At 39.8% G+C, this 26,884-nt stretch overlaps 1 protein-coding gene across 1 annotated transcript; it reads left to right on the top strand.

Moving 5' to 3' along the window:
* Window positions 1-26,128, top strand: slc26a1 (solute carrier family 26 member 1). Its single transcript, XM_061876964.1, has 8 exons — window positions 1-147; window positions 12,224-12,647; window positions 15,054-15,245; window positions 18,373-18,619; window positions 18,690-18,921; window positions 20,066-20,249; window positions 20,318-20,605; window positions 24,457-26,128. Exons 2-8 carry the CDS (start codon window positions 12,249-12,251, stop codon window positions 25,003-25,005), a joined length of 2,091 nt encoding a protein of 696 aa, XP_061732948.1. The 5' UTR covers window positions 1-147; window positions 12,224-12,248; the 3' UTR covers window positions 25,006-26,128.
* Window positions 26,129-26,884: the final 756 nt, after the last annotated feature.

The raw sequence follows: 26,884 nt of genomic DNA, 5'->3' as shown, positions 1-26,884 counted from the left end.
AGCAAGAAGAAGAAGGCGGTGCAAAGCAGACTGAATGAAGATGAGAAAATGTGCTACAAGATGTAGGAGCTACAGGATGTGCTGGAGTACCTAGAAGACGTGCTGGAGGTGCTATGGCCCCCAAAAACCATCCACGCTCCTGTCGGGGTGAGCTCCTCTTTTTAATTCCTCTTCGAGGATGCTAGAACTTGAACACATGACAACATGGAGGTGAATTTAAAGAGACAGTACACCAATTTAAAGAGACAGTACACCAATTTAAATGGACACTACACCAATTTAAAGGGACAGTAGACCAATTTAAAGAGACAGTACACCAATGAAGAGACAGTACATCAATTTAAAGGGACACTACAGCAATTTAAAGAGACAGTACATCAATTTAAAGGGACACTACACCAATTTATAGGGACAGTAGACCAATTTAAAGAGACAGTACATCAATTTAAAGGGACAATACAACAATTTAAAGGGACAATACAACAGTTTAAAGGGACAATACAACAATTTAAAGGGACACTACACCAATTTAAAGAGACAGTACACCAATTTAATGAGACAGGTCACCAATTTAAAGAGACAGGACACCAACTTTAAGAGACAGTACACCAATTTAAAGGGACAGTACACCAATTTAAAGAGACAAGACACCAATTTAAAGAGACGGTACATCAATTTAAAGGGACACTACACCAATTTAAAGGGACAGTAGACCAATTTAAAGAGACAGTACATCAATTTAAAGGGACAATACAACAATTTAAAGGGACACTACACCAATATAAAGGGACACTACACCAATTTAAAGAGACAGTACACCAATTTAATGAGACAGGTCACCAATTTAAGGAGACAGGACACTAACTTTAAGAGACAGTACACCGAGACAGTTTACTAAAATGCAATTTTAAATTTCGCGCGGAAGTACCATGCTAAAACGTCGCGGTATGACCACGCGTGCGCGTGATGTCACGCGTTGTAGAGGACATTTTGGTCCAGCACCGTTCACAGCTATAAGTCGTCTCTTTCCATCGCATAATTCCACAGTATTTTGGACATCTGTGTTGCTGAATCTTTTGCAATTTGTTCAATTAATAATGAAGACGTCAAAGAAGAAAGATGTAGGCGGGAAGCGGTGTAGTGCGGCCGCTTTTAGCCACACAAACACAGCCGGTGTTTCCTTGTTTCCTTGTTTACATTCCCGAAAGATGACGGTGAAGCTTTACTGTGGAACAGAGCGGTCAAGCGAACATGGCTCCCTACCGCATGTCAACCGGCAGGTTTCAGTGAGAAAATGGTGGTAATAAGTCGGCTCTTACCGTGGACATGAGCGGAGAGCTTGCGTTGTTCCTCGTGCACCTGTCAAACAGGCAGCTGCGGACTCTCTTGCCTCCTCCCACCGGCCGTCCCCGACCGTCTGATGCTTCCAACGTGGAGGAAGCATCGGCTGCCTTCGCCTCGTCGAGAATCGTGTCTTCCCTCGGAGACACTGGCGGTCACTACACCCGTGGCCACACCCCTCCGACCTTCAAGTTGTACAGGTACGACCATATAATCTCACTAAAACACTAGTAACACAATCACCACACAATCACCAGATAAGAGATTTTCCATAATTATCCTAGTAAATTTGTCTAATAACATCTGAATCGCTCTGCAGTCTTTTTTTTTTTTTTTTTTTTTTTTCCCTAGTCCTTCAGTCTCACTTTCTTCATCCACGAATCTTTCATTTTCGCTCAAATTAATGGGGAAATCATCGCTTTCTCGGTCCGAATCGCTCTCGCTGCTTGTGGCCATGATGGTAAAAAATGTGCGGATGTGAGGAGCTCCACAACCCGTGACGTCACGCACACATTGTCTGCTACTTCCGGTACAGGCAAGGCTTTTTTATTAGCGACCAAAAGTTGCAAACTTTATCGTCGATGTTCTCTACTAAATCCTTTCAGCAAAAATATGGCAATATTGCGTAATGATCAAGTATGACACATAGAATGGACCTGCTATCCCCGTTTAAATAAGAAAATCTCATTTCAGTAGGCCTTTAAAAGGACACTACACCAATTTAAAGAGACAGTACAGCAATTTAAAGAGACAGTACAGCAATTTAAAGAGACAGTGCACCAATTTAAAGAGACAGGACACAAACTTAAAGGGACAGGGCACCAACTTAAAGGGACAGGACACCAATTTACAGAGACAGTACACCAATTTAAAGGGACAGGACACCAATTTAAAGGGACAGTACACCAATGACAGCTTAAAGGGGAACATTATCACCAAAACTATGCAAGCGTCAATATATACCTTGATGTTGCAGAAAAAAGACCATATATTTTTTTTAACCAATTTCCGAACTCTAAATGGGTGAATTTTGGCAAATTAAACGCCTTTCTGTTAATCGGTCCTTTAGCGATGACGTCAGAACGTGACGTCACCTAGGTAACACACCTGCCATTTTCATTTTCACATTACAAACACCGGGTCTCAGCTCTGTTGTTTTCCGTTTTTTCGACTATTTTTTGGAACCTTGGAGACATCATGCCTCATCGGTGTGTTGTCGGAGGGTGTAACAACACTAACAGGGAGGGATTCAAGTTGCACCACTGGCAAGAAATCTTCCGCCAGACCCCCATTGAATGTACCAGAGTGTCTGCACATTTTACCGGCGATGCTAAGACAGACATTGCACAGATATGTATGGATAACCTGCAGATGCATTTGCAACGATAAAGTCAACGAAATCACAAAGGTGAGTTTTGTTGAAGTTGTTGACTTATGTGCCAATCAGACATATTTGGTCTCGGCATGACTGCCAGCTAATCGATGCTAACATGCTACGCTAATCGATGCTAACATGCTATTTACGCTAGCTGTATGTACATTTGAAACTAGATACCCACATTTAATGCGAAACAAACACTTACCAATCGACGGATTTAAGTTGCTCCAGTGTCACAAGATGCGAAAGTCCTGATCGTTTGGTCCGCACATTTTACCGGCGATGCTAATAAGGCAGCCATGCTAAGGGCCACTTCATTAGGTACACCCATGCTATGGCCGAATAGCGTCAATAGCTATTCGCTCAATAGCTTAAATTTCTTCTTCAATTTCGTTTTCGCTATCTGCCTCCATACTCCGACCATCCGTTTCAATACATGCGTAATCTGTTGAATCGCTTAAACCACTGAAATCCAAGTCTGAATCCGAGCTAATGTCGCTATATCTTGCTGTGGTAACCGCCATTGTTTGTTTACATTGGCAGCACTGTATGACGTCACAGGGAAACGGACAGTCGCATCGCAAATAGCGAAAATCAAGAACTTTAAAGCTTTTTTTAGGGATATTCCGGGAGGTGTAAAATTTTGAAAAAAACTTTGAAAAATAAAACAAGCCACTGGGAACTGATTTTTATTGTTTTTAACCCTTTTGAAATTGTGATAATGTTCCCCTTTAAGAAAAGGTGACAAGATGATTGCAACATCTTGAGGTTGTTGGTCATGTTGTACATCAGCTTGATGAAAGCTTACTACAAACCCCGTTTCCATGAGTTGGGAAATTGTGTTAGATGTAAATATAAACGGAATACAATGATTTGCAAATGACTCCTCATTATGACAGGAACCTCTCCTCTCTGTGACCAACAAGCACAAGATAATGGTCACTTTAAGTGGAAAAGTATTAATATAATGAGGTTGTGAAGGTGTGACTAATGTTATGTTGTACTGCACTATGAGGAGGGAACAAGCAGAATGTCTTTGACATATACTGTACTCCATGAATAATGTGTTCACAAAAAGCGCATGTAAATTGTCAGTTAATGAATGACTGAGCGCGTTTTATGAAACGTTATCACAAATGTATGCCTAGCCCCTTCCTGCTCCGTCACTGATGACGACTCCGTCCCCCGTGTGTCACACACCTTTGGTCATTTTTTGTATATTTATTTTAATGTAATTTATTCACGTGTTGGATAGCATGCCGGCCAGAGATGTTTTAGGAAAGTATGCAATATTTTAATTTTGATAAATTTGTTAGTTTGCACTAAAAATATGAATGATTGAACAATTTATTTCCCATAAAAGTGATTTATTGAAAAACATCCATTAAAGTTTATTCAAAAAAGTTTTAAAAAAATCCATCCATCCATCCGTTTTTTACCACTTGTCCCTGTTAGAAATTGTTTCACAAAAAATAAAGTTTGAACAAAATTGTAAAGGTGGCCCTCAAAATCAAATTTCTCTCAAAATCAGTGACAGTGCAAAATTGCCAATCTACAGAGAAACAATTTCATTTTGTTTTACAAAAAGGGGAAAAACTCCAACATTTATTAAAATGAGGTAATAAAGATTTTTAAATGCATAAAACAGAGGATTTTCCACAAAATGTATTATTGTGAGGGAAACATTTTATTTGAATTTGCAACTGCAACACAATTAATGAGCCACTCTTTCTTTACACTAACATATTGACAAAATATGATTATATTTAAAGGTTTTTTCTTAATGTATTTTTTATTTAAGATCTGTGCTTATGTCTTTATGGACACATAAAGTTGTTGCAGAAAAGACTTCAGATGTAAAATAGGGAATGTAAGGGTATGCACATTTCACTTATTGTTGAATCCGCCCCAAAAGTAGCCACAGAAATCTTTGAATAAAGAAAGGTTCATGTGCTTTGTATTGACGCTATCCAGCTACTTCTGTAAGTGTTTCAAGGTGTACTAATCAATCTTGGTTTTACCATAATTACGATGTAAAAGAGGAAGTTCACCAGGATTTATCACTTATTCCTTGTTCCATTCCCAAAGTACAAACCCCGTTTCCATATGAGTTGGGAAATTGTGTTAGATGTAAATATAAACGGAATACAATGATTAGCAAATCCCTTTCAACCCATATTCAGTTGAATGCACTACAAAGACAAGATATTGGATGTTCAAACTCATAAACTTTTTTTTTTTTTTTTAAATAATAATTAACTTAGAATTTCATGGCTGCAACACGTGCCAAAGTAGTTGGGAAAGGACATGTTCACCACTGTGTTACATCACCTTTTCTTTTAACAACACTCATTAAACGTTTGGGAACTGAGGAAACTAATTGTTGAAGCTTTGAAAGATGAATTCTTTCCCATTCTTGTTTTATGTAGAGCTTCAGTCGTTCAACAGTCCGGAGGGTCCGTTGTCGTATTTTACGCTTCATAATGCGCCACACATTTTCGATAGGAGACAGGTCTGGACTGCAGGCGGGGCAGGAAAGTACCCGCACTCTTTTTCATGAAGCCACGCTGTTGTAACACTTGTCTTGCTGAAATAAGCAGGGGCGTCCATGATAACGTTGCTTGGATGAGAACACATGTTGCTCCAAAACCTGTATTGACCTTTCAGCATTATTGGTGCCTTCACAGATGTGTAAGTTACCCATGCCTTGGGCACTAATATACCCCCATATCATCACAGAAGCTGGCTTTTGAACTTTGCGCCTATAACAATCCGAATGTTTATTTTCCTCTTTGTACTGGAGGACACCACGTCCTCTGTTTCCAAATATGATTTGAAATGTGGACTCTTCAGACCACAGAACACCTTTCCACTTTGCATCAGTCCATCTTAGATGAGCTCGGGCCCTGTGAAGCCGGCCGTGTTCCTGGGTGTTGTTGATAAATGGCTTTCGCTTTGCATAGTAGAGTTTTAACTTGCACTTACAGATGTAGCGACCAAGTGTAGTTACTGACAGTGGTTTTATGAAGTGTTCCTGAGCCCATGTGGTGACATCCTTTAGAGATTGATGCCGTCTGAGGGATCGAAGGTCACTGTCCATTCAATGTTAGTTTTCGGCCATGCCGCTTACGTGGAGTGATTTCTCCAGATTCTCTGAACCTTTTGATGGTATTATGGACCGTAGATGCGGAAATCCCTAAATTTGAAGCTATCCACATGTTGACAAACTACTTTGAATCGCGACTGAGCCAAACCTGATAAATGCTTTCATGAAAAAAGTGATTGCATCTGTTTGGGGGTGTCGATCACTTGACCTATTGACCCCTCAGGTGTGTGTAATCAAGCCTGTATGCAGACAGCAAACATGCCTGAGAAAAAAACAAACTTGACTGGGTTAACTTCAGGTGATGTTGATGCAAATGATGACAAATAAGCCCCGCCCACTATCCAAAGCCACGCTCCAATGAGTCTTCTTATCTGGCTATAACTGCGCTCACTTCACTTGGAGAGCGCAGACCTAAACCTCACATGTTGTAGGTGAGTACCAACACATACTCCAAATCTTATTATTGTTTACTGGGAAAAAAAAGGGCTAAGTTGATGCAGGACTCGTGAATAGTTGATAAATTGCTCATTTCTAGGGACTGCCGTCAGGCAAGAAGAAGGCGCTTTTAAAATGTAAATAGTGTATCAGCTCATTAATATGTCTCGCAATTTACAACAAGACTCTCGGTTCTGGCTTATAAAGTGAAAAGTTGGAAAAAACAATAGTTTGGCAGATTGCAAAGTCCATAGTTTGTTAGCATTTATTAATGGTTGACAGCATTATTTGTACAGCAGTTAATTGATAGAGAGTGCTAAGGCTTTTGTACAATCACTGTAAAAAAAAAAATTACTTCAATGTAATTAATAAATACAAATTCTAACTACAAATCCCACACAGATTTAGTATTTTGGAAATATTTGGTATAACTGTGCAAGTAGTAAAAAAGAAATAACTATATATGTTTTCTCCTCGATCTGCTCTATCATTGGGTGCTGATTCAATATACTGTAAACTGACACTTTTATTTGCATTTCCAATACAATATCACCATTATTGAAAAATACATTAAAAAGAAAAACAAACCACAAGAAAAAACATATTGTACGTCCAAAAAGGAGTAATGTCTTGCTCCATAAGTGAGATATAATCGCGCTGATGACCCAACAATCCAACACAATCATTCAAACACACACTTCATTGGACATTGGGGGAAAAAAAAGCACATTTTTTTCTCAGCACTGCTCGTACACCAAAGGATGAAAAGCAGCATTCAAGGTTGTTTCAGGCTCAGACGCGATGATAAATCCTACTTGTGCCGACAAAAGATCATCAGGGTGTCTCCTCTAATTTCAGCTATAAAGAGCTGGAACCCAAACAAAAGCTTTGGTTTTCATGGTCTGATCATTTGTGTCCTCGCTTTTAGTTGGAAAGGAGCACAGTATTTGTGTTTTGTTGCAGCAGTCTAACTGATGGAAGACCTTTTGGAAGAAGTAACCCTGCAAATAGAAAGTATGTTGCGTAACCGTCACATCTCATTCTTTGACGACACTCTTGTGTTGAGAACAGTTTGCCTCTGGCAACTTCATCTGTTTATATTTATTCTCTCCATTTTTCTACCGCTTGTCCCTTTCGGGATTGCTGGGGGTGCTGGAGTCTATCCCAGCTGCACTGGTGTATATATTTTCCGGTACCGATAAAAACTGAGTAATAATAACGTAGTGAAGGCCCGTTATTTTCAAAAGAGCTATGGTATTGCCTCGCTAGAGTGTGTAAGTACTTACTGTGGCAAGTTTGTGAATCATTCCACATACGGTCTGAGGAATAACTACAAATCTAACTATGAGTCATGTACTGGAATATGTTTGCGATCTATAGATTGAAAATATAAATCACACTTCTTGTATTTAACTGGACAACAATTGGTGAAGGTGATTTATTATAATTACGATTGAGCAAACGTCTTTGCAAGAGATTGAGTAATCAGTAAGATATGAAGTGACACGCTAACATAGCCATAAATAATGTTCCAGTCTTGGCTAACCTTTCTGCCCTCTGACTCATTTTTCCAGTTTTGAAGATTTTACAGATCATTTTAGGTATAGCAACAGTATTGATGACTGGGGGCCATTTTGAGATTTTTCATTTTCAAACCATAACAAAATATATGGATTTTTTTCCCCCTTAGGGCTCCTGGGGAGCATAGAGGGTCTCAGTCACTAAAATGTTAAAATTAAGTCAAATTATTATTATTACGTTTTATTTAATACTTACGGTAAATCTCTATATCAACTTGAGGTTGATATAAAGTAAAGCAAATAAGGTTTTATGCCTTTTCTGTAAAAGACAACTTTGTTTTTTTATAGTAAAACTGAAATATGCACTATTTAGATAGATAGATAGTACTTTATTGATTCCTTCAGGAGAGTTCCTTTATTTAGCAATTAAAGCCCTCAAAGATCAATAATGCAGGACACCATTGATTTTAATTATTTAATATTTTTGAGTAATGACAGTGAAAAAGTTAAATAAAATCCTACTAAATATATTTGCGATCGGAAAGGTTCCCCACTCATAAAGTGATACATTTGTATTACTTTTTTTTTACTTGTAACACTTAAATTTCAAAATCAACTTCCGATATATCTGTCGATTTTAAGTTTGAACTATTATTTTGTTTGTTTTATGCTCTTTTGTCAAAACGTTGATGTTTTTGTATGGCAACCACACAACATATGCAATACTTTTTCCACATAAAATATTTTAAAGTGATAATTTTTCAGTAATAATTAATTATAACATCGATTTTTTTGTCTTTTTTTTGAGCAATGGAAAAAAAAAAGAAAATAAAGACAAAAGGAAAAAAAACTGCCTGCATGGCAGCTTTGTGTCAACATTGCCACTTTTTCTCATTAGATTTCACCTCATTCCACTTATTTTGAAATGTTTTTTTTTAATTTTTGCAATACTATCAGTTTTGCAATTTTTGCAGAATGTGTGGCGGGCCGGTAAACGAGTAGCAGTGGGCCGCAAATGGCCCCCGAGCCGCACTTTGGACACTCCTGCTTTATATTCATCATACAGCATATCCCTGCTAGTCATGGACCACATGGCCCACAGCATCATATCCATATTGCATAAAATACTCTCTGGCATATGAATAATAAATGAACCACACCCAAACTGTTAAAGTAAATCTGTATGTCTAAAAAGGAAAGTATTATGTGAGGATAAGGATTTTCAAAAAAAATGCGTTAACTCATTAATCACCCAAAAATTTGGCATTGTATGAACGCAGATGGACGGCGTAATGCGTCAATGCATAGTGATGACTCATTACCACATTTCACTCTAGAAATTATCTGGATTTAAATAAAAATGTAAGCAAGTTTTGAGCAAATATATAACATGATTCTGACGATAAAATTGCATTATTGTCAAAACATCGTTGTCTTTTTTTTAAAGTTCATTTAAATGATTCACGTTAGTAATTTACTGTGATTAATCGCAATTAATCAAAATGCAAAAGTGTGATAAATCTGATTAAAAAATGTAATCGTTTGACAGCACTGGTAAGAAAACATAAAATCTATAACTAAAAAAAACTAACAATTTGTGCTGTCAAATTATTTTTTTTTTATCAATGTAATCATACTTTTAAATTTGGATTAATGATGATTAATCTGAGGTTATTACTCACTTGCATAATTTAAGGGTTGAACACAAAGGCAATTATATTGTCAGCATTTCAGAAAGGAATATGTCCTCAAATGTTTTACACGTCATTTATTTTGTTCAAAACTTAAAGGAGCATGCACAGTCATTATAAATTGTGTTAATCTGCATTCATACATCATTCATGCGATATATCTTTTTTTTTTATTCATCACATGAGTTTTCTTGTTATTTTTACAGCCCTAATGAAAATACAAAAAAGTCAAATTCAAAAGTATGTATTTCCTTCGGTGCAAAAAGTACTAACAACCAGTTCCTTTTGGTTTTAAAATGACAGTCGAGATACAGACAACTGGAAAAACTGGTGTCTTTTGTATAAAGAGACGGCTACTGTAAATTATGTTAATACTAAGCCTTACAAGAACATTCTTCAAGTGAAGTGTACATTAAGTAAAAACAGACTGCATTAAATATTTGCTGTTTTTACTTTCTTTTTTTTTTCAATGAAAGCAATAGATTATTTGAATAAAGAAAACACCTGTGTCGTTAGGCACACATGCATGGAGGAAAGAAAATGCAATATGTTGAGACAGAAGGCAGTACGTTTTGGTATTTGGGCATCAATGACACAAAAGAAAAACATAATGTCTCCTCAGTTCAAAAGTAAACAGACAACAAAACAACAAGGCCCTACACACCTTGCAGATATCTTCTCTACTGATGCAGCCATGTTTGCTTCTGACTGTAATAAGTAATGCAAAGTGTTGCATGTTAATTAATGTTCAACGTTTGGGTGCTGGGGAGTGAACCTCACAGTGAGTGTGATGCTAGATGACAAGGAAATGTGCTTGTTTCTGCTCTTTTTCTTCTTTCAAAACAAAAATTGCTTTATGGTCATATGAGCCTCAACAGTTTTGCGTGTATTAAAACACGTGCAAACTACTAAATTTGCACACTGATGATTGCGTCTCCTAAAGGGCAACTGCATCTTTTTAAAAATGTTGCCTATAATTCACAAGCATTATGAAAGACATGACAAAAAAAATATTTTTTAATGCATTCTAAATAGTAAATGAGATCAAAAGTCTGCTTGCAATGGGGCTTATGGAAGCTGCTCTATTCTGCCTAGAAAGCCCTTAGCAAAACATCCAAACACCTCCATTAAGGTTTTATATACATGCTGTAAGTATATATGTCATGTAGTAACATTCATAATAACATGTAATATATACATGCTGTAAGTATATATGTCATGTAGTAACATTCATAATAACATGTAATATATACATGCTGTAAGTATATATGTCATGTAGTAACATTCATAATAACATGTAATATATACATGCTGTAAGTATATATGTACTATTACACAGTGTTTTGGACATCTGTGTTGCTGAATCTTTTGCAATTTGTTCAATTAATAATGGAGAAGTCAAAGTAGAAAGATGGAGTTGGGAATCTTTAGCCTTTAGCCACACAAACACACGGTGATTCCTTGTTCAAAATTCCCGGAGGTGAAACTTTACTATGGATCAGAGCGGTCAAGCGAACATGGATCCCCCGACCAAATGTCAACCAGCAGTCTTCGGTGAGAAAATTGTGGTAAAAAGTCGCCACTTACCGGAGATCAGCTGAGCTTGTGTCGTCCGTACAGCTGCCGTCGACTTCCATCAGACACTGGTGTCAACACACCCATGGATACACCCTTCCGACTATCAGGTACTATTAAACCATCTAAAACACAAGAAACACAATAGAAAGATAAAGGATTTCCCAGAATTATCGTACTAAATGTGTCTAAAAACATCTGAATCCGTCCCATCCATTTTCTACTGCTTATTCCCTTTTGGGGTCGCGGGGGGCACTGGTGCCTATCTCAGCTACAATCGGGCGGAAGGCGGGGTACACCCTGGACAAGTCGCCACCTGATCGCAGGGCCAACACAGATAGACAGACAACGTTCACACTCTAGGGCCAATTTAGTGTTGCCAATCAACCTATCCCCAGTTGCATGTCTTTGGAGGTGGGAGCAAGCCGGAGTACGCGGAGGGAACCCACGCATTCACGGGGAGAACATGCAAAATCCACACAGAAAGATCCCGAGCCTGGGATTGAACCCAAGGCTGCAGGACCTTCGTATTGTGAGGCAGACGCACTAACCCTTCTGCCACCGTGAAGCCCTGAATCCGTCCCAATGCACCTGATTTTTTTATTTATTTATTAATTTATTTAAAAAATAAAAAAAATTGAAAATCAAGTGAATCCGTCCCAATGCACTTGATTTTCTATTTTTTTTTTTTTAAATGTTGTAGTCCGTCGCTATCAGTATCCTCAAATAGGAATCCTTCATCCTCACTCAAATTAATGGGGAAATTGTCGTTTTCTCGGTCCAAATAACTCTTTTTGTTGGAGGCTGCCCTTAAAAACAATGTGAGGATGTAAGGAGCCATCAAACGTTGACGTCATCGTCTGCGACTTCCGGTAAAGGCAGGGCTTTTTCTCTTAGCGACCAAAAGTTGCGAACTTTATCGTCGAGGTTCTTTACTAAATCCTTTCAGCTAAAATATGGCAATATCGCGAAATGATCAAGGATGATACATAGAATGGACCTGCTATCCCCGTTTAAATAAAAAAATCTCATTTCAGTAGGCCTTTAAGCCACACTATTTGACTGGCGATGTGGCGAGGGACAAATGTACTCCCCTCCGTGAAAATGAATCCAATCAATGTGACTTGTTAGTCTATCACTGCATTGTTTACTATCTGTTGGTCCTCCTCTCCATCAGCTGCATCCTCTTCCCACCTGAGAGCATGGAGGAGGTCATCAAGCTCAAAGAAAGCCCGCCAACTCTGTTGGAGCGGAGGGTCCGCCATCGGCAGCTGGCCCTTTCTGTCCTCAAGTCCAAGCTGAAGCAGGGCGTGAGCTGCTCCGTGCCCAGAGTGCGCTCCACCTTGTCCGGGTTCTTCCCGGTGGTGCGCTGGCTGCCCAAGTACAAACTGAGGGAGTATGTGTGGGGGGACGTCATGTCTGGTTTGATTGTGGGCATCATCTTGGTACCACAAGCTATCGCCTACTGCCTGCTGGCTGGAGTGGAGCCCATCTATGGCTTATACACCTCTTTTTACGCCAACATCATCTACTTCCTCATGGGCACATCCAGACATGTTTCTGTTGGCATCTTCAGCCTGATGAGCCTCATGGTTGGACAGGTGAGCAATTGCATCTCCTGGTTCTTTCTTTCTTTCTTTCTTAGTTCATTTCGAACATGAGCACATTTACAACACAATACATCAGAAAATTCACGTCACCTTACATCACATCATGTCCGAAAAGCAGTAGGAAGAAGTTAAGCTTATTTAATCCTACCCCTTTCCCACGTCAGAGTGCCCACAAATACAGTGGGGCAAGAAAGTATTTAGTCAGCCACGGATTGTGCAAGTTTTCCCACTTAAAATGATGACAGAGGTCTGCAATTTTCAACTTCAGCTGTGAGACACAGAATGTGAAAAAAAAATCCCGGAATTCACATTGTATGAATTTTAAAGAATTGATTTGTAAATTATGGTGGAAAATAAGTATTTGGTCAACCATTCAAAGCTCTCACTGATGTAAGGAGATTTTGGCTCAAAATCTCACGATACATGGCCCCATTCATTCTTTCCTTAACACGTATCGATCGTCCTGTCCCCTTAGCAGAAAAACATCCCCAAAGCATGATGGTTCCACCCCCATGCTTCACAGTAGGTGTGGTGTTCTTGGGATGCAACTCAGTACTCTTCTTCCTCCAAACACGACAAGTTGAGTTTATACCAAAAAGTTCTATTTTGGTTTCATCCGACCACATGACATTCTCCCAATCCTTTTTGGTATAAACTCAACTCGTCGTGTTTGGAGGAAGAAGAATACTGAGTTGCATCCCAAGAATACCATACCTACTGTGAAGCATAGCGGTGGAAACATCATGCTTTGGGGCTGTTTTTCTGCTAAGGGGACAGGATGATTGATCCGTGTTAAGAAAAGAATGGATGGGGCCATGTAGCGTGAGATTTTGAGCCAAAACCTCCTTCCATCAGTGAGAGCTTTGAATGGTTGACCAAATACTTATTTTCCACCATAATTTACAAATAAATTCTTTAAAATTCCTACAATGTGAATTTCTGGATTTTTTTATCACATTCTGTCTCTCACAGTTGAAGTGTACCTATGATGAAAATTACAGACCTCTGTCATCATTTTAAGTGGGAGAACTTGCACAATCGGTGGCTGACTAAATATATTTTTTCCCCACTGTATATACATTCATTTTCTGACTTTTTTTTACAGCAAAATAGTAAAATGACATCCGTGAATGAGTAATAAAACAGTTCTGTAACATGTAATTAATTAATTCAGTCATTACCAACATACTGAGATGAAGAATATCTTTATTTTCAATAAGGTTGAAAGTGTTTCTCATAATTCTTTTTCTTGGTACTTTGTAAGCACTATTAATTTGAACAGCCTCTTAAACTGGATCATATCAGTACAATGTTTAACTTCTTTACTTAAGCGGCATAGCTCGGTTGGTAGAGCGGCCGTGCCAGCGACTTGAGGTTTGCCGGTTCGATTCCCACCTTCCGCCATCCTAGTCACTCCTGTTGTGTCCTTGGGCAAGACACTTTACCCACCTGCTCCCAGTGCCACCCACACTGGTTTAAATGTAACTTAGATATTGGGTTTCACTATGTAAAACGCTTTGAGTCACTAGAGAAAAGCGCTATATAAATATAATTCACTTCACTTAATCCATTCCATAATTTAATTCCACATACTGATATGCTAAAGGTTTTAAGTGGTGTACGTGCACACAAATGTTTTAAATTATATTTTCCCCGCATGTTATATTTCTCTTTAGTTGAGAAGAATGTTTGTACATTCTTTGGTAGCAGGTTATAATTAGCTTTTTTCATCATTTTAACTGTTTGCCATTTTATCAAATCATCATATTTCGGACTCAATAAATAAAGGGTTTGTATGTTCTCTATATCCAACATTATGTATTATTCTAATTGGTCTTTTTTGTAACACTGTTAACGAATGTAGCGCACATTTGTAGTTATTTCCCCATATTTCTGCACAATAAGTCAGATATGGTAACACTAGCTAGCAGTAGAGAATTTAAAGTGATTTTTGGCCCAGGACGTATTTTGCTTTATTCATTATTGAAATGTTTTTTGCCACCTCATAATGTATGTTTTGTATATGAGATTTCCAGTTCATTTTATCATCTATTAATACTCCCAAAAATCAGTTTTTTTTTTTTACCCTTTCAATATCTACTCCGTCTATTTGTATTCATGTCTGGTGCTCTTTTCTACTGTTACCAAATAGCATTATTTTAGTTTTACTGAGATTCAAAGATAGTCTGTTTTTATCAAACATTTTTTTAATTTGTTAATTTCTTCCGTTATTATTTGTATTATCTTCTGTGTGTTCTCTGCTGAACAGAAAGCAGTTGTGTCGTCTGCAAATAAAACTAACTTCAAGTCCTTTGTAACTTTACAAATGTCGTTTATATAAAGATTAAACAATCTTGGTTCTGTCGTATCTGGTAATTTATGACTGCATGTCTGCAGGTGGTTGACAAAGAGGTCTTTCTGGCTGGTTTTGACCTCAATGAGGATCTTCTAGGCTTCAATGCTTCATTGAGGACCAACTTCACTGGCCATGATTCTCATAGCGTGGAGCTATTGGGTGTGCAATGTGGGAAGGAGTGCTACGCCATTAGCATCGCAGCTGCTCTCACTTTCCTGGCTGGTATCTACCAGGTAAACACATTTCACATTTTTTTGGGAAACTGTGGACCAAAGAGGAAAAGAACCATCTTGACTGTTCTAGGCGCAATGTGTAAAAGGCAGCATGTGTGATGGTATGGGGGTGTATTAGTGGCCAAGGCATGGGTAACTTACACATCTGTGAATGCACCATTCATGCTGCAAGGTACATACAGCTTTTGGAGCAACATATGTTGCCATCCAAGCAACCTTATCATGGACGCCCCTGCTTATTTCAACAAGACAATATCAAGCCTCGTGGCTTTATAGTAGAAGAGTGCGGGTACTAGACTGGCCTGCCTGTAGTCCAGACATTGAACATGTGTAAAGGCTAAAATATGAGAAGGGAGACTGTTGCACAACTTAAGCTGTACATCAAGCAAGAATGGTAAATAATTCCACTTCAAAAATGTGTCTCCTCAGTTCCCAAACCTTTACTAGGTGTTGTTAAAAGTAAATGCCATGTAACACACTGGAAAAAAATGCCTTTTTTTGACATGTGTTGGCGCCATTACATTTTAACTTCATGATTATTTGCAAAAAAGAACGTTTCTCAGTGTGAGCATGAAATATATTGTCTTTGCAGTTGAAAATGATTAGTTGTATTCTCTTTTTATTTACCATTTACACAACGTGACAACTTCACTTGCTTTGGGTTTTGTAAAATTGTGACTGTCAAATAAGACATTATGGGGCCAAATAATGTTGTAAGTGATAACTGACTTTGATAAGGAAGCTGAGAAACAGTGATCAAGGGTGATGGGTCAAATGCAGAGAAAAAATTCGCTACACCTTTTGTGTGCGTGTGTGTGTGTGTGTGTGTGTGTGTGTGTGTGTGTGTGTGTGTGTGTGTGTGTGTGTGTGTGTGTGTGTGTGTGTGAGACAATCATTGCTACTTTAAATGTATTTGTAGTGTAATAATGCTCATTGTCATTTCTGTATTGTTGTTTAATTCACTAACTGCTTCTTTGCTATCACTTTTACCATCAGATTTGTAAACATTCTATTTGCTGATGTTGCTCTATTGTTGTTGTTGCTTGATGAAGGACAACACTCATTACACAGACCTGATGAAGGACGACATTCATTGAGACTACACTGACTTGATGAAGGACATTCACTGAGACTACACTGACCTGATGTAGGATGACATACATTGAGACTACACTGACCTGATGAAGGACGACCTACATTGAGACTACACTGACCTGATGAAGGACGTAGGACGACATACATTGAGACTACACTGACCTGATGAAGGACGTAGGACGACATACATTGAGACTACATTGACCTGATGAAGGACGACATACATTGAGACTACACTGACCTGATGAAGGACGACATTCATTGAGATTACACTGACTTGATGAAGGACCACATTCATTGAGACTACACTGACTTGATGAAAGACCACATTCATTGAGACTACACTGACCTGATGAAGGACGACAGTCATCGAGACTACACTGACCTGATGAAGGACGACATTCATTGAGATTACACTGACTTGATGAAGGACCACATTCATTGAGACTACACTGACTTGATGAAAGACCACATTCATTGAGACTACACTGACCTGATGAAGGACGACAGTCATCGAGACTACACTGACCTGATGAAGGACGACATTCATTGAGATTACACTGACTTGATGAAGGACGACATACATTGAAACTACACTGACCTGATGAAGGACGACATTCATTGAGATTACACTGACTTGATGAAGGACCACATTCACTGAGACTACACTGACCTGATGAAGGACGACATTCATTGAGACTACACTGACCTGATGTAGGACGACATTCATCGAGACTACACTGACCTGATGAAGGACGACATTCATTGAGACTACACTGACCTAATGTAGGACGACATTCATTGAGACGACACTGATTTGATGAAGGACATTCACTGAGACTACACTGACCTGATGTAGGACGACATACATTGAGACTACACTGACCTGATGTAGGACGACATACATTGAGACTACACTGACCTGATGTAGGACGACATTCATTGAGACTACACTGACCTGATGTAGGACGACATACATTGAGACTACACTGACCTGATGTAGGACGACATTCATTGAGACTACACTGACTTGATGAAGGACATTCACTGAGACTACATTGACCTAATGTAGGACGACATTCATTGAGACGACACTGATTTGATGAAGGACATTCACTGAGACTACACTGACCTGATGTAGGACGACATACATTGAGACTACACTGACCTGATGTAGGACGACATACATTGAGACTACACTGACCTGATGTAGGACGACATTCATTGAGACTACACTGACTTGATGAAGGACATTCACTGAGACTACATTGACCTGATGTAGGACGACATACATTGAGACTACACTGACCTGATGAAGGACGACATACATTGAGACTACACTGACCTAATGTAGGACGACATTCATTGAGACTACACTGACCTGATGAAGGACGTAGGACGAAATACATTGAGACTACACTGACCTGATGTAGGACGACATTCATCGAGACTACACTGACCTGATGAAGGACGACATTCATTGAGACTACACTAACTTGATGAAGGACGACATTCATCGAGACTACACTGACCTGATGAAGGACGACATTCATTGAGACTACACTGACCTGATGAAGGACGACATTCTCTGAGATTACACTGACCTGATGTAGGACGACATACATTGAGACTACACTGACCTGATGAAGGACGACATTCATTGAGATTACACTGACTTGATGAAGGACCACATTCACTGAGACTACACTGACTTGATGAAGGACGACATTCATTGAGACTACACTGACCTGATGTAGGACGACATTCATCGAGACTACACTGACCTAATGAAGGACGACATTCATTGAGACTACACTGACCTGATGAAGGACGACATTCACTGAGACTACACTGACCTGATGAAGGACGACATTCATTGAGACTACACTGACCTGATGAAGGACGACATTCATTGAGACTACACTGACTTGATGAAGGACGACATTCATTGAGACTACCGACCTGATGAAGGACGACATCATAGACCAGGTGAACATTTATTACATTATACCTCCCTGCCCTTCCCCCACAGGTCTTGATGGCCGTCTTTGGTCTAGGCTTCGTCTCAGTCTATCTTTCCACTCCCATGCTGGATGGTTTCGCCACAGGAGCGTCTTTCACCATCCTGACCGTGCAAGCCAAATATCTCCTCGGTCTGAAGATTCCTCGCCATCAGGGCTACGGCACCGTTCTCGTAACCTGGTTCAATATCTTTGCCAACATCCACAAGACCAACGTGTGCGACCTTGTCACCAGCGCCATCTGTATCGCCATACTAGGTCAACACCAGACCAGGCTGTAGTCCTGTTACTCAGGAGGTAACATGTTTGTGTGTTTGGGCTCCTCTAGTAACAGGCAAGGAGATCCAGGAGCGCTACAAAGACCGCCTAAAGATTCCTCTGCCGACAGAACTGGTTGTGGTCGGCGGAGCCACGCTGGCCAGTCATTTTGGGAACCTCAACCATCTTTATGGCTCCAGTGTTTCAGGACACATCCCCACCGGTTTCATCCCTCCTCAGGTGCCCAACTTTGGTCTGATGCCCAGAGTGGCCCTGGACGCCATCCCTCTGGCTGTCATCAGGTAAATCTTTCTGTCAACACCAAACTCTTTGTGATGTAGCAGTTGTCACTAGGATGAAATATGATGAAAACAATAGAATGATAGTCAATCATCCTGGCCTGCATGACCTCGGACTTATTTGTGGACTGGCTGACAAATAAATAGGAAGATGAATAATGGCAATAGTAAATATCACCAAATAAATGCCACTTGCATGAGGTGGCGACTTGTCCAGGGTGTACCCCGCCTTCCGCCCGATTGTAGCTGAGATAGGCACCAGCGCCCCCCGCAACCCCAAAAGGGAATAAGCGGTAGAAAATGGATAGATGGATAAATGCCACTTGCATTCATAGGAAATAAAATGTAAAAATGCTAATATTTTGTCAGATACTTTTTAAAATCAGATAAAAAATGTAAAACATCTTTTTAAAGTCTTATAGTGTACTCGAATATTTGTTTTGCAAGTATTAATGTGTACAAACCCAAATAAGTAACTGCTGTCGTATGGTTGCTCTCTATTTGAAGTACAAAGAAAGCAAAAACAAAAGTAAAAAATAAACCGATGAAATACTACCTGCAGTATATATATATATATATATATATATATATATATATATATATATATATATATATATATATGTATATGTATATGTGTGTGTGTATATGTGTAGCTGAGATAGGCGCCAGCGCCCCCCATGACCCCAAAAGGGAAAAAGCGGTAGAAAATGGATGGATGGATGGATAGTTGGTCGAGTTTATTTCCAACAGTAACAATATGTATCACGCATACAGTAACAGTATACAGTCATAATATGTATCATATAATCTCATCCTTCACCATCCAACATGTCCAGATCTGATTTAATCTCACCCCTTTTCCCTAAATTGTAACACATGTGTTGACTTCCTCTCTCAATCTGTAAAATAAACCGAGAGGTAAGTAGATCACCTGCAGATGTTTACCTGCAAGGTGGCATGGGAAAGAAGAAGTGTCCGCTGGTGCATTCAAGCAAAACATTGAACAAATGTTCCTATATGACATTCTGACCATAGAATGGCATTTTTGTCCAACTTTTGGGGTCTTTTTAGGTTGATTTGGATGTCATTTCCTGTTAACCATGACTCATCCAAATGTAAAAGTGAAGATTGATCTCCTCTTTTTTAGCTTTGCCTTCACTGTGTCGCTCTCTGAGATGTTTGCCAAGAAAAATGGCTACACAGTGCGTCCCAACCAGGAGATGCTGGCCATCGGCTGCTGCAACATCATCCCCTCCTTCTTCCACTGCTTCACCACCAGTGCAGCTCTGGCCAAGACCATGGTCAAGGACTCCACAGGCTGCCAGACACAGGTGGTGCTCCTGCACATCAGACTGCTTTTGTGCAGAATGCTGTAAAGGTGGCCTCCCCCTCCCATCAGGTCTCCAGCCTCATCAGCGCCGTGGTGGTCCTGCTGGTCTTGCTCTTCTTCGCCCCGTACTTCCACGCCCTGCAGAAGTGTGTCCTGGCCTGCATCATCATCGTCAGCCTTCGTGGAGCGCTGCGCAAGTTCAAGGACGTCCCGTCTAAGTGGCGCGCCAGCAAAAACGACGCTGTGGTGTGGTTGGTCACCGTGTCGGCCACCGCTCTCATCAGCGTGGAGCTGGGCCTGCTGGTGGGAATCACCTTCTCCATGATGTGCATCATCTACAAGACCCAGAAACCTAAGGTGAGTCTTAGTCATCAGCAGGATGATTCTTGTCGTACCATTTGTGGATTACATGGGAAACACATGTTGTTGATTAATTGCTGGATGTAAACAACTTTCATCGACCAAAGTAGCGCTCTAATAAAGCTACTTTTTTTTGAAAAAACATTCACCCTGCTCCTCGGTCTGCCATGACAATTAAAACAAGTCATTCATTCTTTAATAACACAAACCCCGTTTCCATATGAGTTAGGAAATTGTGTTAGATGTAAATATAAACGGAATACAATGATTTGCAAATCCTTTTCAACCCATATTCAATTGAATGCACTAGAAAGACAAGATATTTGATGTTCAAACTCATAAACTTTATTTTTTTTGCAAAGAATAATTAACTTAGAATTTCATGGCTGCCACACGTGCCAAAGTAGTTGGGAAAGGGCATGTTCACCACTGTGTTACATCACCTTTTCTTTTAACAACACTCAATAAACGTTTGAGAACTGAGGAAACTAATTGTTGAAGCTTTGAAAGTGGAATTCTTTCTCATTCTTGTTTTATGTAGAGCTTTAGTCGTTCAACAGTCCGGGGTCTCCGCTGTCGTATTTTACGCTTCGTAATGCACCACACATTTTCGATGGGAGACAGGTCTGGACTGCAGGCGGGCCAGGAAAGTACCCGCACTCTTTTACTACGAAACCACGCTTTTGAAACACGTGGCTTGGCATTGTCTTGCTGAAATAAGCAGGAGCGTCCATGATAACTTTGTTTGGATGACAACATTTGTTGTTCCAAAACCTGTATGGACCCTTCAGCATTAATGGTGCCTTCACAGATGTGTAAGTTACCCATGCCTTGGGCACTGATACACCCCCATACCATCACAGATGCTGGCTTTTGAACTTTGCGCCTTTAACAATCCGGATGGTTATTTTCATCTTTGTTCCAGAGGACACCACGTCCACAGTTTCCAAATATAATTTGAAATTTGGACTCGTCAGACCACAGAACACTTTTCCACTTTGCATCAGTCCATCTTAGATGATCTCGGGCCCAGAGAAGCCGGCGGTGTTTATGGATGTTGTTGATAAATGCCTTTCGCTTTGCATAGGAGAGTTTTAACTTGCACTTACAGATGTAGCGACCAACTGTAGTTACTGACAGTTGTTTTATGAAGTGTTCCTGAGCCCATGTGGTGATATCCTTTACACACGGATGTCGGTTTTTGATGTAGTAGCACCTGAGGGATCAAAGGTCCATAATATCATTGCTTACGTGCAGTGATTTCTCCAGATTCTTTGAACCTTTTTGATGATTTTACGGACCGACCGTAGATGGTAAAATCCCTAAATTCCTTGCAGTAGCTCATTGAGAAATGTTGTTCTAAAACTGTTCAACAATTTGCTTACAAAGTGGTGACCCTCACCCCATCCTTGTTTGTGAATTACTTAGCATTTCATGGAAGCTGCTTTTATACCCAATCATGGCACACACACCTGTTCCCAATTAGCCTGCACACCTGTGGTATGTTCCAAATAAGTGTTTGATGAGAATTTCTGAACTTTATCTGTATTTATTGCCACCTTTCCCAATTTAATGATTATTTGCAAAAAAAAAAAAAAGTTTATCAGTTTTAACATCAAATATGTTGTTTTTGTAGCATATTCAACTGAATATGGGTTGGAAATTATTTGCAAATCAGTGTATTCCGTTTATATTTACATCCAACACAATTTCCCCACTCATATGGAAACGGGGTTTGTAAGAAAAGTCATGGTTTTGATAAGAAATTAGCAAATAGGCGGGGGTCCGATGTTTGGCGGTACGTTGGGTTGTCACAGAAGTGGTCCCTTCTAAAGTACTGCTGGAGAACCCTGAACGCTTTTACAAGGTTGATGTGTTTGTAGAATGACTTGACATTGGATTCCAGCAACTACATGACCAACCATTTATCACACTGAAGAGATGAGATTTATGAAGGGAGAATCTTGAGAATTTGCTCCATATTTTTTTTAAATGAATAAAAATATATTGAATAATAATCCATGCTAATGATTAATTACAATTTATTGGTGGGAATGAAGAAATATTGAATATAATTACATTTTAGTTTTCATCGTAAACATGCCAATGAAAACAAAAATGTGCTTTGACATCACTATTTTTTGAATTTCCTCTCACCTAAGCAACTTCTGTTAACAATACACAAATAATAGGAAAGAATAAAATACGTATACAACAAATAGAAATAAAAATGAGGACATGACACTAATATAACCAGCATCCGTCGTGTGGCAACTACTTTACACATCTTCATCACAATATCAATCAGAAAAGTCAATTATTTGATTTGACTCATTTTCTGCTTCACTTGCCAGGCAGCGTGTGCAACTCATTTCAAACATGACTCTCATCATTTCAAACATGACTCTCATCATTTCAAACATGACTCTCATCATTTCAAACATGACTCTCGTCATTTCAAACACGACTCTCGTCATTTCAAACACGACTCTCGTCATTTCAAACACGACTCTCGTCATTTCAAACACGACTCTCATCATTTCAAACATGACTCTCATCCTTTCAAACATGACTCTCATCCTTTCAAACATGACTCTCATCCTTTCAAACAGGACTCTCATCCTTTCAAACATGACTCTCATCCTTTCAAACATGACTCTCATTTTAAACATGACACATCCTTTCAAACATGACTCATCATTTCAAACATTACTCATCATTTCAAACATTACTCATTTCAAACATGACTCTCGTCATTTCAAACACGACTCTCATCATTTCAAACATGACTCTCATCCTTTCAAACAGGACTCTCATCCTTTCAAACATGACTCTCATCCTTTCAAACATGACTCTCATTTTAAACATGACACATCCTTTCAAACATGACTCATCATTTCAAACATTACTCATCATTTCAAACATTACTCATTTCAAACATGACTCTCATCGTTCATTTCAAACATGACTCATCCTTTCAAACATGACTCATCCTTTCAAACATGACTTTCATCCTTTCAAACATGACTTTCATTTTTTCAAACATGACTCTCATCATTTCAAACACGACTCTCATCATTTCAAACACGACTCTCATCATTTCAAACACGACTCTCATCATTTCAAACACGACTCTCATCCTTTCAAACACGACTCTCATCCTTTCAAACACGACTCTCATCATTTCAAACACGACTCTCATCATTTCAAACACGACTCTCATCATTTCAAACACGACTCTCATCATTTCAAACACGACTCTCATCATTTCAAACACGACTCTCATCATTTCAAACACGACTCTCATCATTTCAAACACGACTCTCATCATTTCAAACACGACTCTCATCATTTCAAACACGACTCTCATCATTTCAAACACGACTCTCATCATTTCAAACACGACTCTCATCATTTCAAACACGACTCTCATCATTTCAAACACGACCTTCATCATTTCAAACACGACCGTCATCCTTTCAAACACGACCCTCATTCTTTCAAACACGACTCTCATCCTTTCAAACACGCCTCTCATCCTTTCAAACACGACTCTCATCCTGTCAAACACGACTCTCATCCTTTCAAACACAACTCTCATCCTTTCAAACACAACTCTCATCCTTTCAAACACGACTCTCATCCTTTCAAACACGACTCTCATCCTTTCAAACGTGACTCTCATCCTTCCAAACTTGACTCTCATCGTTCCTTCCAAACATGACTCCCATCGTTCATTTAAAAGAGCCTTTCAAAAGACTCGATTCGTTTGCCAACACCCCAGCAGCGCCGTGGTACGGCTTGGATCGCACTTCCCGTCCATAACCACACCTCATGTCAAACTTCAGGTGTCTCTCCTGGGCCGGGCCAATGACTCTGAACTTTACGAAGACGTGGAGGAGTACCAAAACCTGGTCCCGCCACTCCGCATCAGGATCTTCCGCTTCCAGGCTCCTCTCTACTACGCCAACAAGGACGTCTTCTTGGCCTCCCTCTACAAGGCTGTGGGGGTGACTCCTTTCTTGGAGAAGACCAGGAGGAGGAAGGCGGAGAAGAAGGCCAAGAAGATGTCCACCACGCAGGCGAACGGGGACACCACCAACGGGGAGGTTGTAGTCGGACTCGTTCGGAGAGAACCTGACTTCCACACCATTATTTTGGACTGCTCTGCCATCTCTTTCATAGACTCTGCCGGCATGGCCGCCTTTAAGGGTCTGCTCCAGGAGTTTGACCAGATCGGCGTCAGAGTGGTCCTTGCGGGCTGTAACACCTCGCTGGTGGACGCTCTGCAGAAGGGACAGTTTTTTGGCAAAGAGATGAGGAACATGCTGTTCCACTCTGTCCACCATGCCGTCCTGCAAACTAACTCAATGGCAGCAGACGACAACGTTGTGTAGAAGGAAGCTTTGCAGAGAACAAACTGGATGGAAAGCTAGTCTGTAGAGCTCAGTGGGTCAATGATTAGTGCAGGCTAACCTGTGGCAGGTCCTTCATCAGGGGCCAATGATTAGTGTAGGCTAACCTGTGGCAGGCCCTTCATCAGGGGCCAATGATTAGTGCAGGCTAACCTGTGGCAGGCCCTTCGTCAGGGGTCTTCCAGTGGTCCAAGGGCCAGTATTAGTAACGCATACTAACTATTCTCCTCAATCGTGACTTCCTTGTTCACAATCGTATCACAATCATCTTTATTGGCCAACAAGGAATTGGACTTGTCAGCAAAACAATTAGCATGTTTGTCTGATCAAGAAACAGTTTGTCCATTCACACACACACACAACACTGTTTGACAAAGTCAAAGCAAAAACAACCAATGAATTCATTGCTATGAATATGCTGAAATAATGGAGGTCTTTCATACCAAAGACTAGCGTACAAGGGTCTCTGAGCTTCATCCTTTGGGTGCTGCCTAGGAAAGGCAATATTTCACACACTGGTCATGCATTTCCACACTTGGGAAATGGATCACTCTAGCCTTCCTCAGAGGAAGAAGAGTATTAACAAAAAAACACCCTCTCATAAAAGGAAAACATTGATTGACTTCCTGTAACTAATGATGAAAGAACATGGTCTTTACATTCTGTCTCTAAGTTGAACTGTGGACTCTTCACTTCCTTTGTCAGGTTCAGGGGATCAACTCCTGTAGGAATATTCAAATACCACCAACTCATGTGCAGAAGTTCTTATAAACATTCATTACACACTTAGCAGGGGATCAATAGACAAGTACCACCAACTCATGTGTAGAACTTCTTTCAAACAAACTGTAGACCTTTGCCCAGTGTGTTAATAATTGCACTAATCCATGTGGCCAGAGTCCAGACTTGGTGATTTAACAGACACTAATAATTACCTCAGGCCTAAAAATCATTTCTTAGAACTATGTTCATGATTATGTTGCTGAAATAAACACTTTCAAACTCTCTACTTTGGAACAATATGTATCCTAGGTTTCCCCAAGAAATAGAAGAACATCCCCTTGGGTTTTCAATAAGAGTAAAACAGATTATTTTGTACTGCAAAGTGAGTTGTTGTATTGATACTCTACTTAATTTTGTCCGATTTTCAGTTGTTGTATTGATACACACTACTTACTTTTGTCCGACCGTGCCATCCACACAATGTTTTAACCAAACTGGAGGAATGTCATCATTTTGAAATTGTAGTTTTTCTTCATTCTTGTGTACATGAGTCAACTTTAGCATCACATTCACTTTTTATATTTACCTGCACTTGTTTCCTTGTCAAATGTTTTGTACACATGTGTGTAAGTGTCCGTGTTGTATATACAGTGGGGCAAAAAAGTATTTAGTCAGCCACCGACTGTGCAAGTTCACCCACTTAAAATGATGACAGAGGTCTATAATTTTCATCATAGGTACTAGAGATGCGCGGATAGGCAATTATATCATCCGCATCCGCGTCACCAAAATCGTCATCCACCCGCCGTCCACCCGAACCAACATTTATCGGACCGTACCTGCCCGCCAACCGCCCGCTGAATTACATCAGAGGTTGACCACCTTTACCACTCACAGAGCTATTTAAAACTGTTTCACAGAGTGATGATGAAAATTAGAGCCGCTAATGTTCTCGCGACTCTCCAATAGCGTTCATCCTGATGATATATTGCCTTTGACACCTTCAACAACTTGTACGAAACGATTGTTGGTCCAGCAACATGTTGTGTGCAGCTTCCGCAATCACACGTATGAGATTGAAAGGCATACTGGGTGATACAGAGTACACTGATGGTTGTGATATAAACAACTTTAACAC

This window comes from Nerophis ophidion, linkage group LG17 (assembly GCF_033978795.1).
Source record: "Nerophis ophidion isolate RoL-2023_Sa linkage group LG17, RoL_Noph_v1.0, whole genome shotgun sequence".
Taxonomy (NCBI): Eukaryota; Metazoa; Chordata; class Actinopteri; order Syngnathiformes; family Syngnathidae; genus Nerophis; species Nerophis ophidion.
Note: the sequence above shows the minus strand (reverse complement) of the source record. Positions and strands in the feature narration are given on the sequence as shown.

What these genes read in the sequence shown, in the direction of transcription:
- slc26a1 (XM_061876964.1), top strand. Translation starts at nt 12,249, where the DNA reads ATGGAGGAGGTCATCAAGCTCAAAGAAAGCCCGCCAACTCTGTTGGAG. An exon ending in TGAGCCTCATGGTTGGACAG is followed by an intron (nt 12,648 to 15,053) that starts GTGAGCAATTGC and finishes GCATGTCTGCAG; the next exon opens with GTGGTTGACAAAGAGGTCTT. An exon ending in ACAAGACCCAGAAACCTAAG is followed by an intron (nt 20,606 to 24,456) that starts GTGAGTCTTAGT and finishes GTCAAACTTCAG; the next exon opens with GTGTCTCTCCTGGGCCGGGC.